This window comes from Rosa rugosa, chromosome 2 (assembly GCF_958449725.1).
Source record: "Rosa rugosa chromosome 2, drRosRugo1.1, whole genome shotgun sequence".
NCBI classification, from domain to species: Eukaryota; Viridiplantae; Streptophyta; class Magnoliopsida; order Rosales; family Rosaceae; genus Rosa; species Rosa rugosa.
In genome coordinates this window covers 57,525,511-57,538,680 of record NC_084821.1, presented here as the reverse complement: position 1 = coordinate 57,538,680, position 13,170 = coordinate 57,525,511, and the positions used below count along the sequence as shown (strand labels likewise).

General features: G+C 38.3%; 1 protein-coding gene across 1 annotated transcript; it reads left to right on the top strand.

Annotated features, from left to right (window-relative positions):
* Nucleotides 1-9,051: 9,051 nt before the first annotated feature.
* On the top strand, nt 9,052-11,621 carry LOC133732454 (uncharacterized). The gene is made up of 3 exons (XM_062160008.1): nt 9,052-9,545; nt 9,622-9,969; nt 10,927-11,621. The coding sequence occupies exons 1-3, from the start codon at nt 9,216-9,218 to the stop codon at nt 11,428-11,430; spliced, it is 1,182 nt and encodes a 393-aa protein (XP_062015992.1). The 5' UTR covers nt 9,052-9,215; the 3' UTR covers nt 11,431-11,621.
* Nucleotides 11,622-13,170: the final 1,549 nt, after the last annotated feature.

Genomic DNA, 13,170 nt, shown 5'->3' with positions numbered 1-13,170 from the left:
TAACCTCATTTACCCAATCTAACATCTATTGACATTTTAGCCAATCCCTCTCCTCTCAGTCTCTCTCTCCTTCCCAGACTCTCTCTCTCTCCCCCCCCCCCCCGACCTCCACCTCCAGTCTCTCTCTCTCTCTTCCCGGCTGAGACGACTCAGCGACCACCGTCAGCCTCGAAAATCGGCGTCCTCGAGTCCGGTTCGATTGGAGAACATAACCAAGCGGCTATGGAGATCAAGCTCTGTTGTGAAATTTTAATTAAAACTCGCAAGCGCATGAATTGTCGTTAGTATAGTGTGCAAGTACGAGGTCGTTCCAACTGAGGATTGATAATTAATTTAAATCCTAACCTAATTAATCCAAACACAAAAACACATAAACAATCAAGCAAAAGAAGATATTGATTTTTGGGTTTTCCAATAAACAAATAATTTGAGAATTAAAGAAACAAACAAATAATGATAAAACCTAGGGTTTCGAAATCAACCACTAACAATCCTATTTATATTTCGATGCAATTAACAGATTCTTTTGTTTCTTTCAATGACAATTCTTGTATCTAAGTCCAGGTACGGCACTTAGACCATAGTTTTCCTTAAGTGTATGATTCTCTCCAGGTACGGAAGAGGTCGTATATCCTAACATGCAGTTTATCCAGGTACAGCATAAATTTAACACATAGGACTCATTACGTTCTAGAAAACAAGAGAATCATGCAAACCATTACTTCAGGTACGACAATAATGTAATTCACAACTCTTAATCACAAGAAGCTAATTTGAATTATATTGCAGGTACGCCTCAAATTCATCTTCTAATTACTAGATGCAAAGCCCTAAGGTGATCAATCAAAGAACTTAAACATAAAGCATCAATTCAAATAGTGACTAAGAATTCATCATAAAGAAACTATAAATCCATCAATTTAATATCAAAGTACATAAACAATCATGATAGAGCATCATCTTAACCCTAGAAAAAGGTTTAGTAAAAGATAACGAAATAAAACATAGGAAAGACATAAAAAGAATGGAAGGGGAAAAGAAGGGAAAGATGGACGAGTCGTCTCTGCTCCTTAGGCATCTACATTGTGCTCCCGAGACTCCTCTCATGTAAATTCGTGCTCCCTTATATAGGGAAGATTTCTGCTCATCTTTGTCCTCATGTTTCCTTGTAAAACTTGGATTTAGATTCCTTTCTTCATTTGGAATGGGAAAAGCTTGAAATATCTCTTGTAAAAGTAGGAATAAGTTCATCATTGAATACTCATCTGAATTAACTTCCTTGAAACATTAGGATTGATGCTCTTGTGCCACGGAACTTGAGGTCTCCACGAATGGTTGTAAATTCCCGAGCAGATTTCCTGTCCGACCTATCTTCACTCAAATAATCATAACTTTCTCCAGAAGTATCGAAATCAAGATCTGTAAAATTCTACAGAAAGTAGACATCCGTAGCTTTCCAATGATATAAGGCTAATTATCTGATTCGATCTGGATAACTCCCAGTAATTCGGTGAAGTTGGATGTTCTGCACAGGCAGATTCCCAGTCTCAGATTGCACATTACGTTTCAATCCCTTTTAGCTCATTTTGGCTTTTTCTTCTTCTTTCTATGGAACAAACCTACAAAAACACTAAACTAACGTAAATAAATCATAAATAAAGAGAACTAAAGAAAAATATGAAGATTAAGAGGCATAGAAATATAGGAAAATATGATCACATCAAGCTCCTACGACGGTGGGGGGCCGGGGGCTGGGCAGCGAGGTGGCGGGTGGGCTGATACGTCGTCGCCGATCTGGGTGCTGCGACGGTGGGGGGCTGACGAATCTGATCTGGGTGCGGCAATGGTGCAGAGGAGTCGCCGTTGAGGTCGAGATCGGGTCTCAAGGGCAGTGCGGAGATCAATTGCAGGTGAGCGACTGGAGAAGAGGACCTGGAGAAGACAAAGGCGGTCCGGTCGGAATCGTGCCGGAATCGGGCTGGAGGAGCATGGGTGTCCACAGGGGAAGCGTGGGTGGCCGGAGAAAAATTCTAATGGTTTTTTTTTTCTGGTTTCGATGGTTTTTTTTTTTTTTTTTTTCTAATTTCGATGGTTTTTTTTTTCTTTTCTGGTTTCGATGGGAAGAGCTCCGAGAATGGGGAAGGAAAAAAAAAGTGAACGTTTACAATTGAACATATAAATTGATCAATTGTGTCTGTAGTGTATTCATTTTGGTTCACTTGAAGGCAATAATATGATTATTGGAGGGCAATAATAAGATTACTGAAGGGCAATAAAATGTTTATTGGGGCAATAATAAGATTATTGGGGGGCAATAATAAAATTATTTATTTAGATAAACCTTCGAAATCTTTCAAAATTCAAAACATCTTCATTTTTCACTAATTATTGATCCCCGATAACAAGTTTATTGGAGGGCAATAATATGATTATTGGGGGGCAATAATACGATTACTAGGTATTATTGGGGGGTAATAAAATCAGACGCCGGAATCCGGTCACCAGTCCAGTTGCCGGATTCCTGTCACCGGTCGCCGGAGTCCGCTGCCGGCCACTAGTCACCGGAGTCCGACAAGGTCTCCTATCACTTCTCTCTATAAGTGACAAAGAAGGAGAGGGCAAAAGTGTCCCAAAAATAAATAAAAAGAATAAAAAATGAATTAATTGGGTATTAGGGAAATAATCCCTTAGAGTGTTTTGGGTAAATGGGGTTAAAAAACTATTAGTGAAGCAAGTGGGCAATTTTTAAGTTGAAATTGGGTAAATGATCATTTCCCCAAAATATAAAATTATAAAAAACAATACTGTTTCAAAACATAGTACGATATCGTCTTTGGAGACTAGTTAAAGCTCCTAATATCTCAAGTGTTCTAGTAAAAAAAAAAAACTATAACATTAATTAAATCAACTTTGATATTTCAAAATGTGATATAGAGCCAAGACACTGTTATCATATTATATAGGCTCTTGTCACAACGAAAGATAGTTGATGTCCCAACGTCATGTTAAGAATGTGAGGATGGAGATCCAAGAGGAGCTTGCTTCTGTTCTCGGGGTGGAAAGGGTCGATAAACATGACAAGTATCTTGGGCTTTCAACGGAAGTAAGTTGCTCCAAGACAGAAGCATTTCAGTTTATTATGGAGAAGACTAGAAACAAGATGAAAGGTTGGAAAGAGAAAATGCTCAGCATGGCTGGGAAAGAGGTAATGATCAAGTCGGTGGTGCAATTGGTGCCTACTTATGTAATGAGTTGCTTCGAGCTACCTAAACACATGTGTCAGGAAATGCATCGTTGTATGGCGGAGTTTTGGTGGGGAGATTCTGACAAGGGCCGAAAGATACATTGGTTGGCCTGGGACAAGATGTGTGCAACTAAGGAAGAAGGGGGGGTTAGGGTTTCGCAACATGGAGCTATTCAATCAGGCCCTTCTTGCTAAACAAGGGTGGAGGCTACTCAAGTGTCCTAATTCCCTATTGGCCACGACTTTGAGGGCCAAGTACTACCCTGATGGGGATTTCTTAAATGCAAGAGTCAATCCTAGTGACTCGTACACTTGGAGGAGTCTAATGAAGGGAAGAGATCTCTTGCACAAAGGTGTGCGTTATCAAGTGGGTACAGGGTCTAACATTTTTGTGTGGTTTGATCCGTGGATCCCCAGACCCCATACCTTTAAGCCGTTCTCGGGGATTATGGAAGGTTTGGAGGGGCTGAGAGTGTCTGATTTGATAGACCCTGAGTCTAGAGAATGGATGCATGAGTGGTTGGAGGAGCTTTTCTCTGTTGAGGAGGTGGAGTTGATTCGTAAAATCCCCCTTAGTAGGAGAAGCCCAGATGACCGCTTAGTGTGGCATTATGACAAACGAGGCGTTTACAATGCGAAAAGTGGTTATCATGTGGCTAGAAGCTTCTCAACTCAAGGGTCGACGTCACAGGGCCATGCACAAACGAAGGCATTATGGAGGACAGTTATTCGAGTTTTTGTTTCGAGATTGCTGAGAAATATCATCCCAACCAAAGCTGCCCTCAATAGACGATTTGGCTTGGAGGACCAGGTGTGTAATTTTTGCAATTGTGATGTTGAACCGGATTTACATATATTCAAAGAATGCAACGTCGTTACATGTTTATGGCTGTTTAGCCCACTTGGGTTGCGTGCTAGAAACCATGCAGCAACATCATTGAAAGAGTGGATAATTGATGTCATTGAATCTCTTAACAAGCAACAGGTGGACATATTCTTTATTCTATTATGGGTTATTTGGTCAGAGAGAAATAGGTTGGTTTGGAATGGAGGAAGCTTTAACCCCATGCATGCAGTAACGTGGTCATTGAGCATGATGGAAGAGTACCATCGCTTACACCCAGCCAAAGTTACGCATAGGGTGGATCGAGGTACCGTTGCCAAATGGGTTTTTCCACCTCGAGGACGGCTTAAGATCAATCTAGATGCAGCTTTTACTGCAAACAGTGGGAGTGGTGGCATTGGGGTTGTCATACGAGATGATAAGGGAAGTTTTAAGGGAGCTTGGTCGCGATATATGCCCTACCTGGGATCAGCTCTTCATGGGGAAGCTGAAGCATGCAGAGCAGGACTCCTGCTTGCTGTTCGCCAGGGGTGGAAAGAGGTTGAAGTGGAAAGTGATTGTGCTATCTTAGTGGCCGCTCTAAATCATAATATGGAGGACAACTCTGAGGTGAGTCGAATTCTTGATGATTGTAGAGATTACTTGCAATGTTTTGATTATTTCAGAATTCATCACATTTATCGTGAAGCAAATAGTATTGCTCATAGGTTAGCTCACTTTGCTAGTTTAGATCGTGTTGTAGATCTTTCTTTAGTCGAGGCTCCTGACTTCTTACTCCTCTATGAGGATTTATGTAACGCAACTATGCACGCTCTGGGTACAGGTATTACGTCCCCCCCCCCCCCCCCCGATGCGGCAAAACTTTATGAATAATAATATAGGCGTGGGGATGAGCCTCCCAGCTTGACTGGGTTCCAAACCCATTTATCAAAAAAAAAAAAACAAAACAAATGTCATGAGGAATTCAAGTTTTATCCACTTACAAAATGAGAATCTTATTTTAGCCAAGTTCAGTGGCAGCTGAGATAATGGCGGTTATTAAAGCAATTGAACTAGCTTGGATTCGAGATTGGAACCATGTGTGGTTGGAGGTTGACTCAACTCTAGTTCTTCATTTTTCTTAAATCACCCAATTTGGTGCCTTGGCAAATTCGAGTGGAATGGGGTAATTGCTTACACCGCATCTCTCAAATGCAATTCCAGTGCTCTCATATATTTCGGGAAGGGAATCAAGTTGCAGATGCTCTTGCAACCTTTGGTCTCACCTCAGATACTATGGTTTGGTGGGACTCGCCCCCGGATTTTGTTGCTTCTTTTTGCAATAGAGATTTTATACAGCTTCCTAATTTTCGCTTTCGGTAGTTTTTTGCTTGGTTGTTTGGTCAAATGTCTTTCAACTTTCTTACTGGAGGGCTACGCGGTTTCATGTCCCCCCCCCCCCCCTATCTAGTTAGTCTTTCTTCTTTCTTCTTTTATTAATAAATTTGGGGGGAATTTTCCTCTCATTCAAAAAAAAAAGTTGAGAGCGAAGTTCTAAAACTACCATCGGTTTCTTGATGGGCCTCATACAGTTTGTGTTTAACCTGCCATATGGTTTTTCTTATAATTCTTCATTTTTATTTGAACTCAAAAAAATTATAAAAATTCTAAATTTCGGGTTCGATTTTTCTTTAATGTGATAAAAAAAAAATTAAATAAAAGAGTAATTAAAAAAAAAATATATATATATATATATAGAAAATTAAATTAAATTTATCATGCTTGGAAAATACTGAAAGCAAACTACGAAAATAATCTCTTTCCTCTACATTTCACTCATGTTAATTATCCAGTGGAATTTTGTACATCTTGTTAATTTCATGCGTTATAATGCTTTAAAAGTTTCATTCATACAGCATATGCTACTTTCTCTCAAAAAAAAAAAAAAATACAGCATATGCTACTATTAATATTAGGTAATGAATATTGTTTCAATTATGTTGGCGGAGATGCTATCCAGAATTATGCGTGTGCGCCACAGCGCCAGCTTGCGGTTAATTGGTTAATCTAAGCCCAATTATGCAAATAGCTTGGGTAGCAAAACTTCTATGATCGGTACCAAATGTTTTAGTCCATGACCCAATAGTTTTGGGCCTTAGTCACAGTTGTACAAGAGAGAAGAATCCGAGTATAGATATACATCATGCAATCATTACTGCACTTTGCAAATGCATTTTGCTCAAGCTAAAAATTGTAAAGGAAAATGAATCGATATCTCAAAATGGGAAAGTAAAAATCTCAAAATGGGAAAGTAAAAGGTTTAAAACCTTTTTATTTTTTTAGCAAAGGGGTTTAAAACATGGGACATTCTTTGGTTCTCGATTTGTATACAAGGGATATTTAAATCACTTACGGTTTCTCTACATTTCAAGACTCAATTAACTGTGCCAAAATTAGAAGAACATAAATGTCAACAACAATTGACAAGGTTGTAAAAAGCATGCTGCTATCAATAGATTTACATGAAGAGTAGTGTCATATATATGTACATTTTATGGAACCATGTTTTGTCATTACTTTCTCGTAAGTGCAACTTCATGATCCATGAAAAGGTGAATATAATTTTTTGAACTTTCGATTTCAAAATATTGTATTTTGTTGTAGTTAAAAAAAATTTCATGAAATCATATTTTGTTGTTACTCAAACTGGTAAACTGAGAATCTATCTTATAGTAAAGATTTCATTTTTGTAAAGAAAACAACCAAAAATGTACTAGAATATCATTGTTTAATTTCTTCCGACGATGAGAACAAATTGATACTTTAAAATGGTGATACAAGGGGCCAAGACAGGGTCAGGAAATGGGAAAAAAATGTTTTATTTTACGGATAAACTTGATTTTAAATTAGTCTAAAATACATGTCAAAAGAGTGCAGACCCAAAATAAATATTAACACTCATAATTTAAACTAATATTAGTTGATTATAATACAATCAAAAATAATTTATATACTGAATTTTTTTTTCATTGATTATACATGTTTCACAAGTCAAATATATCAGAGTTTAAACTTGATCACTCATATATTTTTACCACTGAAGCTGAACACATATGAACCAAACTCGAACTATATCGAACCGAGTTGTAATCTTATAAGTCTCTATAGAGAAAGATCCAACCGTCCGAAGACAATGAAGGACAAGGGTTGTTATTCTAGACTCAACACATGTTCACAATTCCTTAAGGATCTAAGTTATGCGGCATTACAACACATGCATGCTTAATTAATCCTTCTCATCCTCAACCATTAATGAAAGCCACAACTGACCATAATACAAATAGAATATCAATACAAACAAATAGAACTTGGCTTGAAAGATCCCCCAAACCTTCCCCGTCCACATCCCCCATCCGCCGCTCAACCTCATTCCCTCTTGACGCCGACCTTCCACCACCACCACAACCCATTAGCCGCCCACTTGCTCATTTTCTCTTTGCCCTAATTCCATTTAGAACCTATATCGTAGGCCCCATATTCCACTATCCCCCGTCAACGTTGAACAGATTAAACTCCTTAATCAGTGTTTTATTAGATTGGAACCTCCTAAATTTGTAGATTATTTATGTACTGTGGGGGGTTGGGGCCTCAACTTGGGGATTGTGTTCATTGTTTTGACCGAGACGGGAATCAAAACTTAGAGGAAGATCCTAAGAACTAAAGTACTAAGTAGGCGTGATGAGATCATTGTGTTGGATTTCATTTTTGATAAATGTGATCAGAGACTCGGAGTAATTAATTATGCAGACAAGATTTGGTAGATTTGTCCTATGTGGTAGTGGGTGCAGAGCCTGCAGTCAATTGAGCCAACTTTACTATAATAACCTTGCGTAATTTCTTTCCATAATCTGCAGGTCTGCACAATATCGTAGAACTTCATATTCCGGGATATTAGCTCTATGTTGCCCTCTTTTGAGAGCTTGGCCCCTTGTCAGCTTTCAAAAAACATGCATAGATCGTGAAACCTCTTTTCGTTATGATTGTTATATTATTTTCACTCGATTCGAAATGTTAATAGTAGTGAAAGCAAAAAGGAGTTAAATTCATACTCTTCGATCATTTTGACTTTGTTACCCTTATTTTCTCTTCTCTTCAATAATACTAGTTTTCTGCTCACATGCTCTGCATGTGTAAAATTTTTATAATTATTATATTGAGAAAAAAATAAAAGTTATTTGAGAAAAAAGAAAGTGGGAAGTTATCTGAATTGTGGATGGTTATTGCAGACATGGGTAGTTAATTATTTGAAAATTATTTATTTTATTTTTTATATGATTTTTAATTTTGCTATTTACCATAGTACCACTCAATTATTAAAAATTAATATAAGGTTTAAGGGTTTTATTGTTTTTTCACACCCACTTTGGCTAACAAAGCCTCTTCTCTTAATAATAGTATAGATGAGGTGACAAGAAAGTTTATTGTCTCTCTTATCCCTTTTTTTGAGCCGCAAAAAAATGGAGTTGAATTCGCAAGATTTTTTGTGAGCATCTCTAATTTCAAATTTTAGTAAGTTACGCTACTTTCTATGAGCTACATAAAGTTACAAATCATAAGAGTATGAGAAACTCATTGCAACTAAGTAACTAGGCATATATGTCAACACTTAATCTTTGTTATGACAATTCCGTCTTTATGTCTTTATGTAGAAAAATTTCATAATCTGCGAATTATTTTACATGGATTTTGAGATTCAAAGTTTTGAAAAGGTTTAGTAATTTCTGTAAAATGGCATTAGGGTCTTTTACCATCGGAGTCATGTAAAAGAGGCCATTGGGGGTAGCTAGGTTGAGCAGCTCAAGAGAATAATAGACATAAAAAGAAATAAAACGACAAGAGAGAAAGACCTAGGGAGAGAAGAATAAAGTAATAGACAGGCCAACATGCGAATGTGTTTAAATTTATAATACCATTCTCTGCCGTTGGACAGATAAGCTGTCCCTTTTGTCTCATATCATATCTCACACAATCCTTCGTATCTCTCACTCCCCCTATCCCTCTTAAAAACCCTTAAACCTCATCATAAACACAACCAACTCAATCTTTCTTCTTCACCAACTTTCAGGCAATCTTTTCCAATCCAGCAAGATGATGGGTTCAAAGGCGAGGAAGAAGCAGATGTGGTCTCCGCAGCCATTGACGCCACTCATGGAAGGTCCAGACCCAGAAATGCAAGAAGAAGGAGGTAAGAAGGAAAGCTCTTGGGAAGCCATACGTGAATGGTTCAGAGCACAAAAGGGTCTTCCTCAAGGAAGTAACTTATCAACTTCGGCATATGGAAGTAATGGTAGTACCATTCCGGCAAAGAGACAAGATTTGAGGCTCTTGCTTGGTGTGTTGGGCTGTCCTTTAGCTCCAATTCCTCAAGCCAGTGAGCCAGTTGATCATCCCATGCCTCACATCAAAGACATCCCATTTGTAAGAACATCAAAATACCTTGAACTAATTACATCTTATTCTCTCTTTCTGTCACTAATGAATGAGGGTGATTCAGGAAACTTCGACTGCGCACTACATTATACAACAGTATCTGGCAGCAAGCGGGTGCTTGAAGCAGCAGAAGTGCAACAAGAACATGTATGCGAGTGGGATGGTAAAGATGGTCTGCTGTGAGACTGAGGTTTCTGCAGGTAGAAATGTGAAGACTTTGGGAACAAGAAGTGGGGAAAGTGGGTGCTTTGTTCTTTGGCAAATGTTACCCGGCATGTGGTCTCTGGAATTGGTGGTCGGCGGCAACAAGGTGGTGGCCGGAAGTGATGGAAAGACTGTGTGGAGGCACACCCCTTGGCTCGGTACTCATGCTGCCAAAGGCCCTCAACGCCCATTACGCCGCATCATCCAGGTAAGTTCGGAAATCTGAATGTTCTTTCTACCATAAACACTTGAGATTGATAATCGCTTCCATCTATTAACATAACATGTCATATATCGTATTTTCTCACCAACCATGTTTTAAGACATTCACGGATTCAATGTTTTTGGATTGCATATACTGATTTGAGGTTTAAGAAGCAATAAAGAGGATAAGAAACGTAGCGTTCAATTATTCGAAAATAGCCTTTAGGCTTTAGTTCTTTTCTTTACCAAACAAAGATAGAGATTTGAGGAGGGAACAAATCACAATCCCAATAAAAATGGTATGAGGCTGACAATGATGGAGAAACTGTCCCATGCTTTACCCTACAGTCTTCTTTTTTTTTTTTTGAACACCTCAAAGGGTTAAGAATGGCACGTGATTGCAGGTTCTTGCGTCATCCATGGTCATATATATGGTTCATCTTGGTCTTGGGATTACCAACGTTACTGAACTAAAGTGGCTTCTCTCTATTATTTCTTGCTTTTGCTTTTTCTTTTTCACTTTAGTGAATGAATGCTGCTGGATCTAGTGCATTATGCCTCTTTTACCCTTTCTTTTTTTCTTCCTTTTCTTTTTTCTTCCAAAATATTTTCTTTTGATCAAAAATTTATTTTAACTAGTAGTTACTATGGATTGTATAACATGTGCCAGAAAGTTCATTCACACGTGAGTAGTGCACAATTGATGAACGGTTTGATTTGATTCAGTTTTCGTTTTGATGCAAGTAAAATTAAAGAGAGTTGAACCCTGAATTCTTGAACTGATTTAGTTTGTAATTTGGCTTTAAACGTGCATGAACTGGTCCAAATCAGATAAAATTTTCTCGCCACTGGAAAACTCTGCTAATTTTATCACCGTTAATTAGCTTAATGTTTATGGTTTAACTATATGTATGCTCATCAATTTGATCAAATATCTTGATTATATTGTCTTTTGCTGCAGGGCCTAGACCCAAAGAGCACAGCAAGCTTGTTTGCCAAGGCACAATGTTTGGGGGAGAAGAGGATTGGCGACGATGATTGCTTTGTACTAAAAGTTTCTGCAGACCGTGAGGCTGTAATGGAACGAAGCGAAGGTCCTGCAGAGGTAATTAGGCATGCATTGTACGGCTATTTCTGTCAAAAGAGTGGACTCCTCATCTACTTAGAGGACTCGCACCTCACTAGGGTTGAAACCCCAGAAAACGAAACTGTGTATTGGGAGACGACCATAGGAAGCAGCATTGCAGATTACAGAGATGTTGATGGTGTGCTCATCGCTCATCAAGGCCGTTCCATCGCCACCGTTTTCCGGTGTGGCGAGCTATCAATGGAGTATACGAGGACTAGAATGGAAGAGGTTTGGAACATTGATGATGTTGTGTTCAATGTGCCGGGGCTTTCCATGGACTATTTCATTGCTCCTGCTGATATATATGATAGTAGTAGTGCTGTACAATCACCATGATTAACCCTAATGAACTGAACTAAGCTTAATTAATAGGATGCTAGTTTGTTTCTAATTACAAAAATATTGGCGGGTACACGAGTGTATTTTTCTGGTTTTTCTTCTTTTATCTTCAAGTGTATTATGTAATATGTAGTCTCTCTTTTTTGTAATAATATGTAATATTATGAAATCACTGAGCTTAAAATGACTAGTTCAAGCGCATGGGATGGAATAAGAGATCTTGGTGTATTCTAGTTTCGATCAAAACTGTTTCGGACCTTATTTGATTTTCTTCACATATGCATTCAAATTAGATTTATTTGTAATAAACATTCATACCATGTTACCGATATTATCTCACGTACTATATAACATTATAACCTCAGAATTCAAAAGTAAGACTGTCCATCCCTCCAAGTATTCCATAAAACTTGAGATTGCCACTATCAGAAATGGTGGGATTAGAATATGCATAATACAAGTAGTGCTATCCACATTCTTATTCTACAGATCACTGAGAACCAACATAAAAACAGTTCATCGTTTTTCACTGTCCAAATGATGGGCATGGGTTAACATGGTAGCCCATATCATATGTAGATTTATTTTTCATCCTGTGGCCCAAACAAATTTTTACTAGGCCTCCCCTTTTGATATCCCGGCACCCCCCCCCCCACCCCCCCCTTCCTTTTTTTTTTTTTTTTTGCCGTAGTCATGAACAACCAATAAATGTCCATATAGAGGAGATAGTTAATTTCTCTTCACTCTATAGAATCCCCCACTTCTTTTCATAATTTCAATTCAGTAAATTTCATCTTTACTACCAGAAATGACAGTAATTTTCTTCTATTTACTGAAGTACTTGTCTTTGTTTTCCTCGATAAAACGTTTCCGAAGTCTTTATCCCCTTCAAACAGTGGGGGATACTTGACTACATGATCTGCAGTCATATTACAGTTTTAGAAGTACATATACTTACAAGCAGCAACCTATAACTGCTGCATTAACCCCTTGACTTCAAGGTGAGCCAATATTTGTCTTGTATAGACCCTTTCGATCTTTTTGGCGAGTTTGGGCCTAAAACCTTCCCGGACCAACCTGACACAAGCCTGCATCAAGTATACCAATTATTACCCAGTATATATGAACATGCACCTCCTTGCTTTTGCATTTGCATCCTACAAAGTCTTATATGTAGTAATGTTTTGTGAGATTTAATGCCTCATTAATAGACTAAGTCATAATATGTGCCGATCCCATATCCAAATACCGATTGTATGTACTAGCTGTAGCTAGTTTCTTTCAAAGTCGAATTAAAGTTTAAAGGCCGGCACTGATCTAGCTCTACTAAATGTGCCTCTCTGTTTCGCTTATTCCTTCTCAGAATAAGATCGAAAAAGAAAACACACACACACATCTTTCTTTGGTGCATTCCTTTTTTAATTGCATGGAAGAAACTAACTGATAATCTGATATATTCAATGAGAAAGGCCATTTTCTTCAGCTGTATATATATAGTCGTACTGCATAATCTGACTAATGTTTAAACAGGTTCAAATTGTATGTGTACATGAGAACGAGATCTAGAGGGAGGGAGGGAGGGAGAGGAGGGGGGGGGGGGGGGGGGGGGCGGTGTTGAGTGAACAAAAGAAGCTTCTGGAGCATACTTTGTACGAATCTGCAGCAGGAAAATCTTTACTGCAAGACCCAAAGTTAGGAATTGAAAGTACGGAATCCAAAGTATGCTTATATTGGACT